The following is a 21,841-nucleotide window of genomic DNA, read 5'->3' as shown; positions in this document are numbered from 1 at the left end:
CATCCTTTGTGGCCATGCTGCTCTGCACCTCAATGGTGGGCACACAGCACATGGGGGTTCCCATGAATAGACCAGGCCTCACCAAAGACCACATCATTTGGATAAAGACTGGCTCCCACAGAAAGAGAAAACACCTCACGGAGCGAACCAGATAAAGATAAAAAGTTGCGCACGGCAAATCAGATTAGGGCGAGTCAGAGCTTTACTTTTTTTTTTTTCTCAGCTCCTCCGCCCTCCTGCCTCCACCTCACTTAAATTTACTAGCAGTGCTGCTGCTCAGTGGTCTCATAATAATGCGCTCCACTGCTGCGCTGAGTTATCATCTCAGGCTTTTGTCTTCTTTGATCAGTGTGACCGTTGGGGGACCCACTTCTTCTTTTGTACAGGGTCACATCTCTGGCTCCTTTTGGACGGGCCTGCCCCCGGGTGGTGACCTCTCCGTTCATCATGGTGTCACCCACACAGAGGAGCAAACATGAGTTAGAGCTTTCTCCCTCTCTCCCTCTTTTCTCCTCCTCATCCTTTTCTCCTCGCCTTCCCGCTCAATCCTCCGCTCCGAGGTGAACATCTTTCTCCTCCTCGTCCATCCGCACGAGCTGACCCCGAGGCGAGCTGGGGGTCAAACGCTTTTATCACCGTGCAGAAGGAGGAAGTCCTTTTTTTGGATGGAAACACACCGTTCACTCTTTGACATCACTGCAACCTTCAATCACCAGCAAGCCCACCAAGCGTGTGTGTGTGTGTGTGTGTGTGTGTGTGTGTGTGTGTGTGAACATACCGATGAGCTAGAGAACAGTGGAGGTCCGGAGCTGATTGTCCAAACGCAATTCTTGCGTCTGCCTTTGTGAAACCAGGAGTTGTGGATGGACATCACGCCCCTGACCTCTAAAATCAGCGCTGGACTGACCACCGTGGGACAGAACTGTGCCGCTCGGAGGAGCGAGAGACCCTGAAAGACAAACACGGAGAGGGACAGAGAGAGGGGGATATTAAACACGGAGTGTGTGTTTATGTAAATGTAAAGCCTGCTCCAGTTTTTCTTGACTTTTTCAGGAGGTTAGCTCAACTTCTTCACAGCAACATGTCAAACTCAGGTGTGCAGTGGATCAGCGTGTGACGGCTGCACGTGTGAAGGAAGAGGAATTCAGTTATTTAAAGGGAAAATTAAAAATATTTTTCTTTTTTTTTTTTTTTTTACAAAAAATGCACAAGAACTTTCTTTCACACCAGGTCATGATCATCATCAATGCTCACTATGTCTGCTTTTTTTTTTTTTGTATGTTTCTCCTGCACAGGTGCAAAGTGTCGACCCGGCTCTGCAGGTCAGGAGCGTCCCGTCTGTGGGGGAGGGGCTTAGAGCCCGTCTGTGGAGCACACAGGGATGAATGGCTCTCACCACGTTAAGGAGAGTTGAATGTGTCCGGTTCACACTTCAGAACCAGCGTCTGGAGCGGGGAGTCGCCTGGGTCTGTGCTGGAAGGGGTGAGAGTGACAGAGAAGGAGAGTGAATGAGAGGAGGGAGGCGTGTGTGTGTGTGTGTGTGTGTGTGTGTGTGTGTGTGTGTCAGTTTTTTCCCTGTGTGTGACAAAGTTCAGGGGGCCAGACCTGGAGAAAGAAAAGGGAAAATGAGAGAAAGTGAAGGACTTGAATGAGGCACTGGGAGAGGGAGTGAAGATCTGACAGAGGACGAGACAGAGAGGAGGGTTGGTATTTTTTTTTTCTTTGGGGGGGGGGAGGGGGGGGTCCAAGCAACTCGAAGTAGTCTGCTGCTTCACAGCAAGAGTGGCGTAAATTGGTGATATTTATAGTTGGAAGCTGCAGGAAGCAACAACTAGATCTGGGAAATACGTACAGAGAAAGACAGAGAGAGAGAGAGAGAGAGAGAGAGAGAGAGAGAGAGAGAGAGAGAGAGAGAGAGAGAGAGAGAGGGTGGGTGGGTGGTGGTAGGGGGATCAAGAGAGGGGCTACATTAATATGCTAATGTCCTGAGTGAATGCACAACAGGCCCACTGACCAGGCTAATCACTGGTGGACACACACTGAGGCTAATCCCTCACGCAGCACTCACACACACGCAGAGTCAGACACATGCAAAGCAGGATCAGGATGTGTGGACAGACACATCTTCTGCACACAGCGTTCAGACGCAGAGCTTCAGCTTACAGGTGTTTCTGTTCATGCAGGTAAGTATTGATTTGTCTTTTTTCAATATCCACCTGAACGTCTGTAAAATGCAGCAACGTAACGAATATTAAAAAAGAGCAAAAACTAAGAATATTAAAAACAAGACGAGCTGTAATCTTTGTTTTCTTCACTGCTTCTATTTATCAGTGTTTATATCAACTGTTTGTTCTTGTGCATTATCTTATCGTACCCTCTTATCGTTTCTTCACTTATCGTATCATAGCCATCTGACCTCTTCGTATCATAAATAAATAAATGACTTAAAGCTGATTTATGACTGTAACACTTTCTGTGATATTTATCTGTATTTTTCTTTTTTTCGGTGAAGAAGTACATGACAATAACTGATGTGTGAAAGAAGAAATAAAGGAAACTAAAATGAAATCCTGACGTGTTGACTGAAGTTTGTTTTAATGTTTATAAGTTCTGAATGTCTTTATAAGCATGTTTGAACAGTTGGCACAAGTCTGAAGAAGTCAACATGAGATCTTATAAACTGAAGATGAAACACAAACTGTAAAGTTCAAAGTCTTTCTGTGTTCAGAACTCAAAAACAGTCTGATCATTAGTTCACATGGAAGTGGACACGTCGGGTTAATCAGACACACTGAATCATTTCATGACATGCTCACAGATTAAAACATGGCTGCTTTATTAAAAGCTTGAAGAGTTTTGGATTCCCATCATCAGATCAAAGTTTTCATGATGATGAAAATAACAACACGATCATTGAGGGTTCATGAGTTTTATGTGATTAAGAATCAAATAACCTGCTGGAGTTCTCTGCTGCAGGAGGAGGAAAGAAAATATTTCTTATCATGAATTAATTTAATCAGAATGTTATCAATAGATACATTGATTGATTGATTGATTTAACAACACGTAAATAAACTGTCGAGGATTAAAATACACAAAAAGGCCTGAGGGTTTATTTCCATTGTGGTCTTTTATCACAGTTCAAGACGACAGATCAAAAAAGGTGACAGGCAAGAATAACACACAAAATAACTGAAATAAACAAAAACAAAACAATGTATATCGACAAATTACAGAACAGATTTAAAGCTCCTCTCCACCTGGATTATCTTGGGCAGCTTGTTCCACTGTGGCTGTATTTAAAGACCTATTTTTCCAAAGTACTAAAACGTGTGGAGCTGCTGTGTTTGTGGTCTGACTGGATTAAAGTGGTTGGACAGATTAACTCTTCTTGTGTGTAATACTCCACCACTCTTTTTATTCACAGGTAAAAGATTCATTTAAAAAAAGTGAACAGCATCCAGACAGCTTCAGAGCAACTCATATTATCTGATGTTGTGCAGTCTGTCATTTAGGGACTGTAATAAACTAGTGTACCAGAAGGTGGCAGCATAATCAACATAATCTGCTCCTGTTCTTTGACTGTATCCAATAATTCAGCATTTTTTATAGGTATTTTTACTGAGAGCTCTTAAGTCATTTTTATGACCATTTATTAAAATTATTATGGTGAACTGACTTGAGCTTGTGTTGCACTTTTATATAAATATTCTATTTACTTATCTATTGTTAATCAAAGTCATTTTACAGCCATGATGTAAAGCTCTTCAGTATTCACTTTATACACCATCAACAAAGCTGCGGGAGAAACTTCTTGTTGTATTTGTGACGTTTGGCTGCAGGAGCCGGGAATCGATCCCCTGACTTAGCAGAAGGTCGGGGGTTCAATCCCCGGCTCCTGTAACCACGTGTCTAATGTGTCCTTGGGCAACAACACTTCACACCCACAGCTTCTTCAGTGGAGTGTGCATGAATGTGATGACTTACTTCTGATGGTCTCTTTACACATGACCTGCAGTGTGAAAGCGCTTTGACAAGCTCAAGTCCATTTACCATTAACCACTGAGCCACAGTCACAGAGAATTATGTCATCAGTTATGTTTAAATGTTGTTTTTCTGTGTTCTCTCTACATCTTCTGTGATTTTTTAAAGTTGTAATTACTTTTATGGTAATACTCTGTAAAAGGTGCAACAACAAATAATCACATTATTATTAATGAATACATCTAATTGTCACGTGTTAGGTTGTTTGGTGTCAGTGAGGAAATAAAGAGGCTTCGACCTTTAGATGTTCTTCTAACAGAAATCAGTTCAGACATCTCTGCATTATTTATTTAAAAGCAGAAGCTGAAGAAATCTGCAGTCTGTGACCGACAGTAACCTCTCTGACACACTGAGCTGAACTCGTCTTGACCTCTTGACCTTCTGCACTGGATGAGTCTCCCTCACGCGCACGCACACACACACACACCTCCTGCACTCATTGTAAGCCAGTGTTCAGATATAACAGAGTACCAAGATAAATCCACCATCATCATCATGTTTTCATCCTTACAGGGGGAGGGAGGGCTGACGACGAGGCAAAGTGGGGGGAGACACACACACACACACACACACACACACACACACACACACACGGGGCCTAGTCGCCACATCTTTCATGCGAGGAAGCTGTGCCGCTAAACCGTCAGTAACCCTTCTTTATTTTCACTGAATCTAAACTTAAAACAATCAGATAGTTCATGGATATAAACAGACTTTGCAGAGGTAGATCAGTCTGGATTAAACCGGTTTGTTTAAGCTGTCAAGCTGTGTTTTAGCTAACTAGCTTGTAAGCTAGGCTAGGTGGCTACACGCATTTAGCTCAGCCTGTCTAAACGACCAGGCTCGGATCAGTGTAGGATTTTAATCCATGGGGGGTCATTTGTTATATACAACATCAATATTATAAGAAGGGAACTTACTTAGCCACTGAGCTTTACAGTATGCACAGACGTGTGAACGGTTTGCTCGTTTAGAAGCTAGCAGTAGCTAACTGTTAGCTTGTAGGAAAGGTGGGCTGTTTCCCTCAGTTTTATTTAAATACAGTGTAAAACCAAACATTAATAAACAGCTCATTTAATTGTTTATTAAACTATAGTTTTATCCCGTAAAGCTTGAGGACAGACAGTGTGAGCAGCTGCAGTGACATCAACGATGTGTCAAAAATGCATCAAATACAAGTAATTTTAATGTAAATGACACAGTCAGCTGATATCCGTGTAAACTGGAGGGTGATGTGGTGTTGTCGTGTCATCCTTATCTAACGTGGAGCTCTTTGTGTTGGAATTTCAGACCCGTTTTTGGCTCCCATAACAGCTCCGGCCCGGGCCTCAGTCCGCGGTCTAGAGTTTGAGAGCGGGCGGGTTGAGACTCACGCACGTCGGCTTGTAGCTGCCAGCCTGCCCCCTGTTCCCCCCCCGGTTCCCCAAACTACCACCATCATGGAAGACAGCAGAGGTGAGGAAATAAGAGAACAGTAATGCAACAACATGAATATCGAGCAACCATTGTATTTAGAAACTGATGTTGATTTGAGCAATATAAAAATAAAAATGTTATGTTTACCTGAATCAAAATCAGCTTTGTTGGACCATGATTGAATAAAATATTCCCTACATGTACACAAGAATAACAATAATTATGAACATAAAGAAAGACTCATATTTGCAAGCCTGCATGAGACAATATTGCATGTGGTGAGGAGTGTAAAGATGCTGAAATAAAAACAATATATGAGGTAACAGATGGGTAAATTACATGATTGTGTTTACAGTATTCACATTAAGACAGTATGCATGCTGATTGATGTCAGAGGAGGAGGATAGCAATATTTACACTGTTAACTGTTTTTTTTTTTAAAGATTTATTTTGGGCTTTTTATGTCAGGAATCAGAGACTGAGAGCAAGTGGGGAATGACATGCCACGCCCCATCCTGTCTCGCTAACAGCTTTCCATAACTTGACCCAGTAGATGGGATTTAAATAAGACACAAAGAATTACATGATTAAACAAAGACCAACTCAAAAACACAACACACCACACCATCCCTGACTGAAAGGCAACACGCAGAAGCTTCTCTCCTCCTGAACTCTGGCACCGTGCTTCAAGCACTGAGGCCAGGTGCATCATGGGTAGCCGTCAGAAGCTTCACCTGAGCTGCAGTAGAGACAACAGGGAAACATACAGCCTGAACAATGGTCTCTATCAGCATAAGCTTTATGCAGGTTCAGGTTACGTTCATCTCTCTGGTTGGTAGATTTTGTTTACAGAAAAAAACGTGACATAAAACAACGAGAAATGAAGACGCCGTAAAATTTAAAAAATCCTGCAAATGAAAAAAGTTTCACCTAACAGGGAATACAAGAGAAATAGATCAAATAAGAAAGGGGAACGCATGTTTAGATGTAGGTAAATAAACCTAATAAGTAACTAAACAACTACTGATCCTGGACATGTGGCTGCAGGAGATTGAACCCACGACCTTCCAGTACGACCGATTCCACTGAGCCACAGCTGCCTCATATCATTGCTCACGGTGAATGTGAGAGGTGGAGTTGCTTTAAAATTAAAGGATGTGAAAAAATAAATGTCCTCAAGGTTCCCAGCAGCTGATGAGCTGATTAGTATTCAAATATTCGCCTGGTCTCTGTAGGCTTCTGTCGCTGTTTTGTTTGAGTCTGTGCTTGGTTGATTTTATTTGGCAAGTGAGTTGAGGCAAGAAAAACTAGATTAGTTCAGATGACAACAAAGCACACAGCCTGAAGCGGTGAAAATGCAGCACGCAGCCGACTGCAGCAGGAAGAAAGCTGAGTGATTGATGGACGAGTCTGCAGCTGTTACCTGTGATGCTGAAAGGGTTAATGTTTAGCGTGCAGGCTGTTATTGTTGAGTGGAATCTGAAGCAGGATAACAACCGGCTCACTTTACTGACACTGCTCATTACAAAGCTGCAAACTTAGAAAATCAATAGTCCATTCATGGCTGCAGTTAGAGCTGCGTCCATGGAGACGGCTAACGCTGCAGCCGCCGTGAAAGGAGCTAAGCTAGCTTTCATTCCTCGCGCTCGCACTGATGGTGCTTCTGCATCGTCTTCAAACATCCCATCACACCGCCTGTTCTCCGAATCATAGATGTCTCTGTCCTAGTTTACTGTTTTTGTGTCTTTAACCTCTTTTTTTACAACATGCAACATCAAACAAATTAAATATTTGTGTCCAAAATGGAAAGATTACACCTGCAGAGTGATCAGCGCTGCGTCCAGAGCAACCGTCTGCTGTCAAAGGATAGCGGCTGTTGCGATGCATTATTACCCAATTAGAATCAAGTGTTTAGCGCAGCCCTGTAATGATAATGAAATGAGGATATTTGTGTTTGCTGTTTCAGATTCTCGCAGCCCCGACAGCTCCTCTGTCTCCTCCCCACCATCGGGCCAACGCTCGCCCCCGCTGGCTCCCTCCGCCGCAGCTTCCATGACCTCCCTGCCTCCCATCACCACCTCAGGAGTCAACAGTCCCATCAGCAGCATCGGCTCGCCCTTCTCTGTCATCAGCTCCTCGCTCGGCTCGCCATGCCTACCTGGCACGCCTTCAGTGGGATACGGCCCGATCAGCAGCCCGCAGGTGAGAGCGACGTTAGGAATCATGCTAACGCACGGTACAGGACAACTTGTGTGAGTGCGCCCTTAAAGAAATGTTCTCCTCTGCGGTTGTTTCAGATCAACTCCACAGTGTCCATGTCGGGGCTCCACGCTGTGAGCAGCTCTGACGACGTGAAGCCTCCGCTGGGCCTGAAGCAGCTGTCGGCCCACAGCCCAGGGCCGATGCTTTCTCAGAAACGCCTCTGTTCCATCTGTGGAGACCGATCCTCTGGTGACTGCACCCTCAAATACATCTCACATGTCAGACCCGCTCCCTCTGCATGTTAGTGAGGCGTTCACAAACACAGTGAAGAAGAACGTGATGGCAGAACATGATGTAAACATTGTTAAAGGCAAACTCAAGACCTAACTTTCTAGTATAGCTTTTAACTGAGTCTCATTTTACCTCAAGTAGTTTTATTACATTTTTAACCTCCAGTGTTTCCTCATTTAAGAATTAAAGATGGCGTTTCCTCGCTCCGTCAGAACCGGGCTTAATCTCCTTATTTTACCCAGTTTTTGAGTTGTGTTGTTTCTGTGTGATTTATCAAAAGTGCAAAACAAATAAAGTTTGAATGATGGTGGTGAATATTCCTGTTGTTGTACGCTGGTCACAGTTCACCCTGACTCCACGTTTAACGTTAGCAGGGTCGATCCGGAACATTTCTGGAACTTTTCAGGAGTTTTGTGAAAATGGGACTTCCTGTCCTTTTAAAAAAAATTTTTTTTTTACATTTTCAGTCTCCAACAGGACGATCGTCCCCTCTTGTCTTATCTGCTCTTTCTCCTTCTTCTCGCACCGCTCAGGGAAGCACTACGGTGTCTACAGCTGCGAGGGCTGCAAAGGCTTCTTCAAGCGGACGGTACGCAAAGACCTGACCTACACGTGTCGGGACAACAAGGACTGCATGGTGGACAAGAGGCAGAGAAACCGCTGCCAGTACTGCCGCTACCAGAAGTGCCTGGCCATGGGCATGAAGAGGGAAGGTGAGCACGGAGTTGCACCCTCAGCACACCTTCTCAGCCGCTTTGCACGTGTGAGCCCTAAAGATAACTGACAGTTTCCACGGGATCGTGTGCGCTGTCATGCCCACTCACAGGATGTGGTCGCTCTACGGCGCCTGTACGAGAGGCGTGCAGCAAGCTGAACAGGAAGTCAGACAAGGAAACCAGTAAATTTCAAATTAAAACACAATATCCAGACTCCTGATGGTTTATTCTGTTACTCTGTAAACATGAAGTTAAAACAGGCCGACGTGAGCGTGGAGTCGTCCTGTGATCATGTGACCACGAGAGTCACGCCGTGCTCTCTGAGCGAGCGAGGACGCACGCCGTCAGACAGCAAACTCACACACATCCTGTGGAAACTGTCAGAGAAACATGTTCTCACACACACACACACACACACACACACACACACACACTCACACAGCTTTGAATGAACAAACAAGAATGGAAATTGTTCGGTTTGAAAGCCGTTTTAAAGTGTTCAGAGTTATTTAGTTTTTATTCCTGAAGCTTCCCTGAAGGTCAGAGAGAGAAACAAACATTACAGTGATCAGTGATGAGCTTTCTCTCACAGTGGTGTTATAGTTGCAGTGGTTCCCAACCTTAAAGCTGGCTACACATGGATCACAGACGTGATCACAAACGAAACTCCCGAAGAAAAAACAACCCAGCCAGCCAGCCGGCTGTTCTGGTGTCAGCAAACAAGTTTTAAAATCCTGCTGAGCAGAAAGTAAAGATGCTGCTTCATACAGACAGACTGAGTTCTTAAAGTAAGGAACATCCCGTTGGTCCATCTGGAACCTTAAAAACCTTCAAGTTTGTTATTTTCAGGATTTATCAGGAGCGGTAACGTGCAGACCCCGCCCCCAGTCGTTTGTAGGGAGGGGCGGGATCTGACTAAACATTGTCTGTATGTGTAGTCAGCTTAGAGACGCACACACACACACACACACACACACACACACACACACACACACACACACACACACACACACACACACAGGTGTCACTGAGTCAGGAAGCGTCTCTCTCACAGTTTAATTTACAGACCTCTGAGGCCGAGCCTCGCGCCCCCCCCTCAGGTCCAGGACCCCAGGTTGGGAACCAATGCATTAGTGAGCATGATGAAGCAGGTTAACAGATAAAAAGCTCATCATACACCTTCATGCTATCTGCATCCCGCCTCTTTCTGTGATTGATGGTTTACATGCTGTCACATCACTGATCACTGCAGCCACTGATAGATGAATGTCACTCAGATGAGCCTGAGTGGGCTCACTCAGGATCAGCCTGTAGAGTCAGGGATGATAGAGAGAGAGAGAGAGAGAGAGAGCAGAGTGGTGGAGAGGGAGATGGGGGTGGGTAAGCCTTGTACACACTAACCCCCTTTCCCCTCTCTTCCTCTTTTTGTTTCCTCTCGTTCTCTCTCTCCCCCCTCCCTCCCTCTGTAGTGGCCGAGATGAACGTCAGATGTAAGGAGAAGAGGGAGGGAGGGGTGTGCGTCTGTGCCTGTTTGAGTGAGCGCGTTGCATATCTCAGAGAAGGAGCTTGTTTAAAGTGTTTTTCCACAGCTTGTTGCCAGCGCTCAGAGCTCCATCAGCCAGGCTGGAATCAATTCCTCTTTTCTTTTTTTTTTCTTTTTCTACTCAAACATCCAGAGAAGGTTTGCTGGAGACTCCTCCTTAAAAGAGCCAATCCAACTTTTTCTGTTCGACACTTTAAAACAACCACAGCTGACCAAATCACTTCCCCTCACTGATTCGTCACTTCGCCTCCGAGCGGCTCATTTTAAACGTCTTCATCGAGGACGCACTCTTTGACCGACGATGTGCTCGATGAGCTTTAAAGACCGCGTGGCCTCTAAATAAACTGAAGCTCATGAAAGATTCACGTTTGAGTCAACGTCTTATCTTCGTTGAGACGCGTTAATGATCAGTGTTCAGCTCGTGGTCAGGTAGAAGACGTGACGGTTGTTTGCACGCTGTTCTTAGACGCTTTGGCGCCCAGCGCAGGTCGAGAAACATCACAGAGTAAGGCTGCTCGCTCCGCCGCTCTCTCTCGTTTCATCCGTCTGCGTCTTCTTCCTCTTCGCCTCAGCCGGTGGATCAGATCGATCGCGGTGACGAGAAGGACGCTGAGCTCTGCAGGTCACATGACAGCTCTGCAGGAAGTGCTGAGTGATTGCATGGAGCTGTTTTTAAATCTGCTCCTCACAGCTGCAGACCTGTCGGAAAGAGGGGGCGGAGCCTCCTGAGGTCAGACGTGACATAACAAAACTAAAACAAGGCAGAGGTAACATACGCAGTGTCTTTATATCAATGCTACGTTGCAACAGGCAGTTGAACATTGTGCGGAAGAGAGATGGTGGCGTGCAGACGGCGTGCACCCTCGCTCGGACTCGCTGTGGAAACAAAAAGAGTCGTGCAGGAGAAGTGAAAGATCGACTCGCTTCCTTAATCTGAGTCAAAGAACAAACAGAAACGCCGTCCGCTGGTTTTTACTTTTAAATCCTGGAAACATCTCGATCTTTATTTACGAGCTTCAGCTGGTGAGCCTGAGATGAATGAACGACAGAATGAAAGAAGTCGAACTGATCATGATGTTTAAACACTTTCCTTTTATTCATGTTCATTAAGTCTCCCCACTTCTCCCCTTTTCTTTTTGCTTCTTTCTGTCTGGATGATCTCCCTCACTCCTCCTCACTCCTCCTCACTCCTCCTCTCCTCCTCTCATCCCTCTGTTGCTTCTTCGTCCTCTTCCTTTCTTCTCTGACTTCTTCTGGACTTTGTTTCTGTTTTTCTGCCTGCCGACTCATTCTCCTGCTCGTTCATGTTGTCCTTCATCCTCCCCTCCTCCTTCTCTCCTCCTCACGTCTCCTCTCCTCCTCACTCCTCCTCATGTCTCTTCACTCCTCCTCACGTCTCCTCTCCTCCTCACTCCTCCTCTCATCCCTCTGTTGCTTCCTCGTCCTCTTCCTTTCTTCTCTGACTTCTTCTGGACTTTGTTTCTGTTGTTCTCCTCCTCGTTCATGTTGTCCTTCATCCTCCCCTCCTCCTTTATCTCCTCACTCCTTCCTTCCTTCCTCCTTCGTGTCCTTCATTTGTTTCCTCCTGTGCTCCATCCCGACCCTCTCTGTGCTGCAGCTGTTCAAGAAGAGCGGCAGAGGAACAGGGAGCGCGACGGCGAGGTGGAGTCGACGAGTGCAGTGAATGAGGAGATGCCGGTGGAGAAGATTCTGGAGGCGGAGGTGGCTGTGGAGCAGAAGACGGAGCTTCACGCTGACGGCAGCTCGGGCGGCAGCTCTGTGAGTCGACGTGAATGTCGTGTTATGAAAACCTGAGGGACACCTGCAGAGTCTTAATCCTGTAAATGTGCCTCTGCAGCCCAACGACCCGGTCACCAACATCTGCCAGGCAGCAGACAAGCAGCTCTTCACCCTGGTGGAGTGGGCAAAGAGGATTCCTCACTTCTCAGAGCTGCCTCTGGACGACCAGGTCATCCTGCTGCGTGCAGGTAAACGCTCACCTGTGCTGCATTCAAGCGAATGCACCGACTGTGCATCATTATTATTATTATGAAGGAGTCTTCTTGGTTCGCCATCGTGGATATCCTGTAATACTACAACCTCAGGGTCATTTGTGTCCCGCCCCCGACAGCAGCCACTTCACGCTGTGAGAAACACGTGAACAACATCTTTGGAAAATGTCCCTCGAAGGCCGAAGTCCTTGAGCTCTCTGCGTCTCAGAGTCCGACCGGCGCTCCGCACGCTTTATTTACAGTTCACCCTCCTTTCTTCAAACGCGTCACTCAGGACGCCAGCCTGGCCTTCATCGCTGTGCACCCCAGCACGCCTTGTGCACACGTGCGTCGCACAATGAATGGTGGCACGTTTTCTAACCATGCGGTGTGTGATGGTGGTGGCTGCACTCGTGGTCAGGACGCTGTTTTTGAATAGATGATAAAAAAACCTGTTTTTAAAGGTGCATCTTAGAAACTGGACTTTAATGTTGAGATTTAACAGAAATAATGAGACTGTGACTCTTCGACAGGATGGAACGAACTCCTGATTGCATCGTTCTCTCATCGCTCCATCTCGGTGAAGGACGGGATTTTGCTGGCCACCGGCCTGCATGTCCACAGGAACAGTGCTCACAGTGCCGGCGTTGGAGCCATCTTTGACAGGTAATACACGGGAGCATTTAAACCCACACGCCACACCCCTCCATCATTTAGAGGTCAGACTGGGGACGACTCGCTGCAGGAAGACGTGCATAAGGGGACGCGGGGACAACCAAAAAAATACACCGAGCTTAAACGCTAGGTTCAAATCCACAACCCCCGTCCTAGACTCACCTGTTCAGTCCACCTCAGTCTTCTGTGTCTCTGACCGTTCTGGAGTCTTCGCTTGGTTAGCTCGGATCAGCGACTCTGCACCTCCATCTTTAATCTGGCTGCAGCTGCTGTGTTCTGTGTTGGCTGTGATTGGCTGAGAGGCTTCTGTAGCGTGACATCATCAACGTGCTGCGGGGGCTGGTGACTAATGCTTACTGATCGACGTGCACGCTCACACACACACACACACACACACACACACACACACACACACACTCAGCACATGGTGCAGCTTTTAAAACAACAATGGCTGCTAAACGATGCTAACTGATAGCCGCGTCCTCGGCGCCATAAATTCTACCCACAGATGTTGAGACTCTTCTGTGTCTTTCATTCAGAGCAGCTTTGGGCTGATGTGACCCTGCTTCAGGTAACGACGTACCACGGAGAAGTCGAGGAAAGTTCTAGAAACATTGCTGAACTCCTGAGTGAGGAAAAAGGCGGCTCGACGTTTTGATTGACAGCTGTCATTCGTTCCTTCAGTGGATCTCTGATCTTAGCTCGCTGCTAAACGTCTCTGTGTTCACATGAGTCGTGCGTGCATGTCTCCTGCATCAGCTTCATCTCTGACTTCTTAACAGAACACATCTGCATGAAGGCTGCGCTGCCACCTAGAGCGTTGGTGGTGTAATCGACCGGCCGCATGGACACAAACACACACACACATGTAGAAATGCTCACCGCACACACACACACATGCAGGCGAAGGAGCAAACTGTGCTGGTTCAGGTCATTATGGGATGTCATGCATTTTAATAAATCACCACTTTGAGCTTTTTTAATGTCGTTTCACCTCAAAACAAAAAAAAACACATTTAAAGTAAAAGTGCGACTGCTTGTTAATTACACAGTAATTACATTGTTATAAAGGGTTAATTAGCTTCTAAAGCTAGTCTGGGTGGGAGCCAGCTAACCGGGCTCCATCAATCAATCAAAGATAAAAACTTGATCCTTTAACGTCAGCGTTCATAGAAACCTTCAATCAGACAAAGACGACGTCTCCTGCGACAGAAAAGTTTAAAACACGAGGACACGCTCCTCTTCATCAGAGTGTTTGGATCCTGAGACGAGACGAAAACAGACGGAGAGCTTCAGCTGAACCCGAGTCAGCGAACACACACACACACACACACACACACACACACACAATTCTGTAATAACAATGTAACTGTGTAATGACGCTGTAATAACACATTGTGATTGAATACACAGGGCGCACAATGCCGAGGTTGGGGCCATATTTGACAGGTAACTACTCCACTACACAAACACCTTTCTGAAAGCCCTCCTCTTCAGTCGACACAGAACCAGAACCAGAACCAGAACCAGAACCAGATCTCAGCCGTCCGTCTTTCACACCAGACGTTAGAACCACGAAAGCACCGCGCTCCGTCACTTCCTCTTTTTACTGATCCAAATGCTCATCCAGACTTTTCACCTCCGAGCGTGTGCGTTGTGTTTGTGACGCAGTGCAGGGCGCGGTCACGTGACCTTTGACGTGACATGTCGGGGGTTTGACCGCCAGTCTTTTGGAGCGTTTCCTGTTTGATCACGTTGATCACACACGCGGCTCCTCCACGTTCTCATCTTAGCAGGAAAAGACAAAGTTTAGTTTGACTTCATGCTGGATGGAGGAACACGTTCACGTTTTGATCCAGGAAGGAGAGCAGAAGCAGTTATAGACGTTTGATGCGTTTCATTCGGTCACCCACGTCCCCCCAACCCGAATCAAAGAATGACTTAATGTTAAATCAGCATGTGGAGTGTGTGAAGGTTCATGTCCCCTCAGCACTTTGAGCCCTGAACACAGCTGCTTTCTTAACTTGTGTTTTCTCCCCTGCAGAAGCTGCAGCCTCACACTGAGACGTTTCCTTTATTTACAAAGTGATGAAGAGTCTGTGTTGTTCTTAATCCTTTATTCCCTCCATGTCTTCCTCTTGTTTTTATCATTTTCCTTCTCTCTCTCTCTCTGTCTCTCTCTCTCTCTCTCTCTCTCTCTCTCTCTCTCTCTATCTCTCTGTGATGTCCTCTCTCCAATGTGGTTTCCTTCCTGCAAACCTTATCCTCTCCTCTTGTCTCCTCTCCTCTTGTCTCCTCTCCTCTTGTCTCCTCTCCTGTCCCCTGCTCTCCTCTCCTTCCTCTTGTCTCCTGTCCTCTTGTCTCCTGTCCTGTCCTCTCTTCAGGGTGTTGACGGAGCTCGTAAGCAAGATGAGAGACATGCAAATGGACAAGACTGAGCTGGGCTGCCTCCGAGCCATCATCCTCTTTAACCCAGGTACGGGGACAGGGGACAATGTCTCTCAGGATTATATCCTTAATGTCCACATGTATAAACAGGTCTGAGACATTTTGAATCTTCTGTTTTGTCCCCTGAAGACGCCAAGGGTCTGTCCAACTCCAGTGAGGTGGAGCTGCTGAGAGAGAGGGTGTATGCGTCTCTCGAGTCTTACTGCAAACAGAAGTATCCGGATCAGCAGGGCAGGTAGGCTGTAACCGAACACACACACCTGCTCTCCTGGCCTGTGTGTGTGTGTGTGTGTGTGTGTGTGTGTCTGTGTGTGTGTGTGTGTGTGTGTGTGTGTGTGTGTGTGTGTGTGTGTGTGTGTGTGTGTCTGTCTCACTCCTCTCTTCCTGACTCCCTGCAGGTTTGCTAAGCTCCTCCTCCGGCTCCCAGCGCTGCGCTCCATCGGCCTGAAGTGTCTGGAGCACCTCTTCTTCTTTAAACTGATCGGAGACACACCCATTGACACCTTCCTGATGGAGATGCTTGAGGCCCCTCATCAGCTCACCTAAGAGCAGAGCCAGGTCCGGTCCAGTCCGGTCTGGTCCGGTCCGGTCCGGTCCGGTGGGGACCGCATGCACACCAGGATCACCAACAGATCCCGTCACGCCGGGTCCTCGGCTCCTCTCATTGAGCCGAACTAAACTGCAGCACCTGCTGGTTTCAACGTACCGGCTGTCACACACACACACACACACACACACACACACACACACACACACACACACACACACATTCTCCCTGTCACTGGCTAATATCTTTACACACACACACACACACACACACACACACACACACAGATTGTAGCTTGAACATGAACTTACATAAGACACAACTTAAAAATGAATAATATGGCTCTGAATGAACAATATGCCAACACACACACACACACACACACACACACACACACACACACACACACTTTCATCACCTGTTCCTGTGTTCTGTTCGCCCACAGGGGTTTTGACTGATTGATCCCGCCCCCTTTGTTTCCACACACACACACACACACACAGTTCATGTCTTAATTTCCCTCGGTGGGTTTTTGGCATCCTTCCTGTTGTCACTCGGGTCACTTAGCTTCCTCTGCTAGCTGCACCTCTGGATATGATACTCATTAGTGTTCTTCATGTTTGGTTTAAATCAGGTGTGTAGCTTTCCAATCAGAAGTCCTCGTTAAGAGAAGAGAAGAGGAGGCGTCCCCGTCAGTCAAACAATGAATTATTTGATGCTTCTTTTTTTTGAATATTCATGCTGAAACTTGTTTGAGTTTCTATTTTTGAAGTACTGTACTCATGAAATGAGAGCTTTTTTTTTTTTCCATGGCATTGAAATCCAGGAAAAGGTGGTGTGGGAGAGCTGTGTAGAGCAGACGATCCGTGTCCCTCCCACCCTGATGCGCACAGCGGGCTTTGTAAGACGAGAAGAATGACTTGAATTTTTTTAGTTTCCTAGTTTTTAATTGTTTCCTTTCTCTCTCCTTCGGCAGCAGGTCGGCGTGTGAAACAGACGCGATGCTATTTGTTGCTCTTTACTCCCCCCGGTGGTCATTAATGCACTTTGTGAGTTGTAAACTGTAAATGTTCCTAAAAAAAAAATGACCACCAGAGCAGACACCTAAGATGACCTTCAGGGTACTCTTTAATGATTGGCTTCTTCCTCTCCACATGGTTTCACGGTTTAGGAGCGGTGACCTTTAGGAGCGGTGACCTTTAGGAGCGTGAAGGTCGTTAAGAGGGCAGCTATGTTAGCTCCATCTGTCTCAGCTGCTCGGAGAGAAACACGATGTTCCCTGTTTTCTGCCGCGTGCTGCAGCTTACGGATCAGTGCGACTCGGAGCGTCTCGCTGCATAAAAACGAGGTGCAGAAGAAGAACGTTTGGCGCCGCGGCGGTCTGACGGTGGAGATGAAAGATGGTTTGTTTGCGTTTCTCTGCAGCTTGGCGTCGTGGGCGGATGTGCAGATTGGCGCACGGTGACGCGGCGCTCTGTGTGTTGCAATAATGAAACGAGTCAGTGTTAAAGGACGGAGGAATCCTGCGGCGGTGGAAACGTTACTCAGCGTGTATTGGCTGGACGCTCGTCACTTTTGTACAGTAGATGTAAATAATTAAAAAAAACACACAGGAGAAATAACGGCATCATCGAAAACTAACCAATCAGAAGGCTCGATTTCATGCTGTCAGGTCAACGTTAGTCTGGCCTCCCGTGTGATGACATCACCATGAAAGGGGCCAAACCACGCCCACTCCTGCCAACGGTTAGATCTCATGTTTGGTTGCTGACGGTGGCGCAGTGACGCACACGGGCGAACGCAGCGACCACGTCATCCGGTGGACGAGCATGCGCCCTAAAGCGAGCAGGACCGGTTAAAGACTTGTTGCCGACGTTGTTTCATCAGCGTGTGAAGAGTTTTCATTTCTCGTTTTTCTTCGTCGCCGCCTTTCATAGAATTCGGAGCGACGTCGTGAAACGTGTTCTCCAGCTGTCCTCGACCAGGTGCTAAAGAACGAACTCATGTTCATCAGTGCACGCACAGGATGCAAGATCAGAAAGTTATTCTCTGCCCCCCCCCCCCCCCCCCCACCCCACCCCCCCCCCCCCTCTTCATGCTTGCACATAGAGGCTGCTGAGTGTTTGCACCGGAGTCTTTTATATTTCAGCTGTTGAACTTTGAGCTTCACCAGCGACTCAACCAGAATGAGCCATGAGCTTCCTGCCCTGCAGATAGTCCAAATGACCCCCCCCCCCCCCCTGCCCCCCCATGCCCCCCCCCCCCCTCCAAAGTTCATGTTGGTGGTACATGTCAAACAAACACCAGCTGTACTGTAAATGCTTGAGTCATGGTTTCGGGGCTTTGCAAATGATCCGGCTCGCCATCGCAGCAGCTTCCTGTTTGGCTTCCTGCTTCCTGTTTAGAGCTCGGGATGGGGGTCGTTACAGGGTCTGTGGGTCCAGCGGGTCATGGGTTCCGAACCTTGGTCACAGATTTGCACTTCTAACTGAGAATGATGAGAACACACTCACTGGACAGTTTGACCAGTGAGGACATGTGAGTGCAGGATGGGGGGGGGGGGGGGGGGGGGGGGGGGACTTCTGCCCTAGTCGACATTAAAGCACTTATCAAAAAGATAAAATATGCAACTTGTTTATGTATTTGTGTTATGATTACATTGTTAAACAATTGTCATGCAATATGTGCATCGTGTTTCTGCTGTTTGTGTTTTCGGCCTGTAAAACAAAGAAGCCTTCACGCGTGCAGCTCGTGACCCTGAGCAGAGGTCACGTCAAGGACACAGTCAGTGCAGGCTCTGCACGCTCAACCACTCGGAGCTCTGTTCCTGGGTATGTTTGGCCCCGTGTGCAGTCTGACCACGTATAGCTGAGCAGAAGGATGGCGGGATGCACAGAGGAGGCGGAGTCAGGCTGGAGGGCGCTTTGATGACCTGTTGCTTTATCGACCCCTCCGTCTCTTCCACGTTCTGCGTCGGCGAGGAGGCTGATGATTGTTGGACTGTTTGATACGGATGTGAAGCTTTTCACGGGGCGAGCTGGTGGCGAGCGGCGAGGGAGGGATTCAGTGCCGTGTGTCCCCTCTTTGCTTCACTTTTACTTGACGGGCAGAGCGGCGACGGTCTGCGGATCGCATCGCGCTGCCCACAGATGGTTTTTTAATCGTTGCCGGCTGTGTGCACTCGAGGCAGACGACGCGTGCTGTGACCTTTTGACTGTGTAGCCGTGTTGTTGTCGCCATCTTTGTTACATTTTGGAATTACTCGCCTTCCGAAGAAGACGTCGATGCTTTCTTTGAAATGAATCGCAGGCTGTGACTGCAGAGTTGATCATCCTGTAAAGATGAGATATTAGCCCCGCCCCCTTTATTTATCACTGCCAAGATGTTTGCAGATGTGGCCGAGGGCGCCTTCGTACCCAGCGCTTGTTTTTGTTTCTTCATGTATGTTTTAATTATTGTGCATCGCTCCAGAGAGTGTGCGCTAACCTTTGACCTTTGACCTTTTGTCGGGGCCCTGACAGAAATGGAGTGACAGCTGGTGTGGAGAGGGACGCCGCCCGGTCTCTGCAGAGTGAAGTGGACCGGTGCGTGCGCTCCCCTCTTGTGCTCACGCTGTGCATTGGTGCTTTTCACATGGTGCCCCGGCCTGACACGCCACTTTGGGGCGAATGCATAATATATGATAGCTAAAGAGGAAGGACTTAGCAGGGTTAGCCTAGCCTAGCTTTAGCCCTGCACCTGCTCTTCTTCAGTTACTTTTAATTGTTTTTTTTTTTTATCTGCGACTGGGGTGAAATGCAAACGGTTTACTGTGGTCGCCGACGACGACGACGTGAAAACCAAACTTGAACGTGTTGAAGACGGTCTGGACTGTCCACAGGTCCTGTTTGCAGGAGACACCTGAAAGCAGAGTCTGCTTACATGAAGATGACTGCCCTCTTTGAGCAGGCGTGGTTTGAGGGTTGAGGTTGGAGAAGTGGTGAAGTGCAGGTCAGAGAGACGAGCAGGGACGTAGAGAACTTGGATCAGATCCACTGTTTTCCACGAGAACAAAAAAAAAAAAAAAGAAAACCTATCTTACAGTAGATCTAGAATCTTCCTGAATTGTTTACTCTTCACATAAAAAGAATTCACACACTGTTTCTTTTTGTTTCCTCTCTCTCTCTCTCTCTCTCTTCCATTATACTATCCATCTTTTGTTTTTACAAAGTATTAAACAAAAACAAGAAGTGTAAAATCGGAGCTGTCACTCTTTTTTAAATCTCTCTCGTGTGTCTGTTCTGTGTCCTGTTTGTGTCCCATCGTACACCACGAGCTCATCGACTGTTGTGTGCTTCTGGGATTGAAAGAAGAAAAAAAAATATCAATTTTTTTTTCCAGTCATTAATTCTGAATCTTGTTTCTGTTTGTTGTATCATGTCCGAGTAAAGGTTTTAATACTGTCAGTGAAGTCTTTCTCATTTTATTACAAAAGCAAACAAACTTCCTGACAGTCAGCCGTTCTGAATCCAAGACTGTGGTTTCTAAAAGGACCCGAGTGGACCGGTCTCCTTCAGGCTCCTGGTTCGGCACCACGGTGACCTGGAGAGAGGACGCTGCGCTCCTCAGTCCAGCAGGACCCAAGGGCCCCCGGGTAACCATCGGTGCCGCACCACCATCTTTGACCCTCTAGAGGGAGCACTGACCTCTCGTCCTCATCCAAGTTTCCACCTCCTGGTCTCCTCCCTCAGGTGGGGGGGGGGGGGGGGGGGGGGGGGGGGGGGGGGGGGGGCGGGGGGCCTTCTCCTTCTTGCCTGAAAATGAAGCAGCAGAACTGAAATCACAGCACTTGTATTTGCACACTTCACGACGCGCTGGCTGCTGTCTTCGCTCTCAGACAGGATCCATCTGTTTACCTGCAGCAGCTGCATTAAAGAACCCTGCGCTCACCTCAGTCACCTATTCAACACCTAGACTCAGCCTCAAAACATCACTCACTCATACTTCAAGTTTGTCCTCTCCTGTGTGTACCTACTTTATTTTTATGATTCATTAAACCCAACTTCTTTAAAGTCACTGTAGAGAATCAGCATCTGTGAAACTGTGATTCATCTGCATTAACCTAGAAAGGCTTCGACCCACAGTGGGATTTCCTGCGTCACGTTTTGACACATCTGTAACACACACAGACGCATCACTTTGGTGCAAGTGTTATTTTGTGCTCCTCTTTGGTTGGTGTGGTCGGCTCATTTATAGACCCCCCACAGTGCTTTGGTTTCCCATCGCTCTCTCACTGAGTGCTGTCAAACAGGTTGTAAAGCACACGTTTGCACAACTCGAATCAGTAACCTCACACTAATGAGACGGGAGGTTAAGCATCACTTTCCGTGTTTCAGATATCTGAGCCAAGTGTGTCACTGCAGCAGCCTGCAGTACGAGGAGCGGCCAGCAGGGGGAGGGAGCACAATGAGTGTTCTGTTCCGTGTCGAGAGGAACCCGAGTGGAACCTCACAGCTCGTCAAGCTGTGCAGAGAGAGTCAGTGGATGATTTGGATTCAGGTGAATATGATGAGTAGACCTGAGAGGTGGTTAGATGCACGTGGTGTTTCCAATGACTGTCATTAACACGGGGAGGTGGAGGTGAAGTCTGACCATGCAAACAGTGATTTTCACTCCTTCTTCCAGTTGAAGTAAGTCTGAGTGCTGGTCTGGTGAGAACTCTATGTGCTCCCCCTTCCTGTCACCTATAGCACTATATACACACACCGAGTGTTGAACATAATACACTGTGTCCGTCAGATCCACATGTCCCTCCTCTGCAGCGTCCACTCAGGCTGACTCCATCCATCCTGTCTGTCAACCTCTCCATCTCTTCCTCCCTGTCTTTCCTGCCCTCCTCTCTCCTCAGTCTCCTCCTGGCTCTAACTCCTCCCCCCTCTCCTCCTCCCCCCTCTCCTCCTCCTCCTCCTCCTCCTCCTCCTCCTCCTCG

General features: G+C 47.5%; 1 protein-coding gene across 6 annotated transcripts; it reads left to right on the top strand.

Moving 5' to 3' along the window:
• Positions 1-4,428: 4,428 nt before the first annotated feature.
• rxrba (retinoid x receptor, beta a) lies at positions 4,429-20,318 on the top strand (the record flags this gene model as incomplete). Of its 6 annotated transcripts, none has more annotated exons than XM_079368003.1 (13): positions 4,429-4,686; positions 5,335-5,499; positions 7,427-7,662; positions 7,758-7,911; positions 8,487-8,666; positions 10,139-10,159; positions 11,831-11,991; positions 12,071-12,200; positions 12,737-12,869; positions 14,292-14,327; positions 15,263-15,354; positions 15,456-15,561; positions 15,725-20,318. In XM_079368003.1, exons 2-13 carry the CDS (start codon positions 5,484-5,486, stop codon positions 15,870-15,872), a joined length of 1,413 nt encoding a protein of 470 aa, XP_079224129.1. In that variant the 5' UTR covers positions 4,429-4,686; positions 5,335-5,483. The 6 variants fall into 6 exon arrangements, with proteins under 6 accessions (XP_079224129.1, XP_079224131.1, XP_079224132.1 ...); XM_079368004.1 differs by lacking the exon at positions 4,429-4,686 and adding an exon at positions 4,906-5,054; XM_079368005.1 differs by lacking the exon at positions 10,139-10,159 and having other exon boundaries at positions 4,432-4,686.
• Between the last annotated feature and the right edge of the window lie 1,523 nt (positions 20,319-21,841).

This window comes from Symphodus melops (genome assembly GCF_947650265.1).
Source record: "Symphodus melops genome assembly, chromosome: 18".
Classification (NCBI taxonomy): domain Eukaryota; kingdom Metazoa; phylum Chordata; class Actinopteri; order Labriformes; family Labridae; genus Symphodus; species Symphodus melops.
The sequence above is the reverse complement of the archived record's forward strand: the minus strand, read 5'-3'. Positions and strand labels throughout refer to the sequence as shown.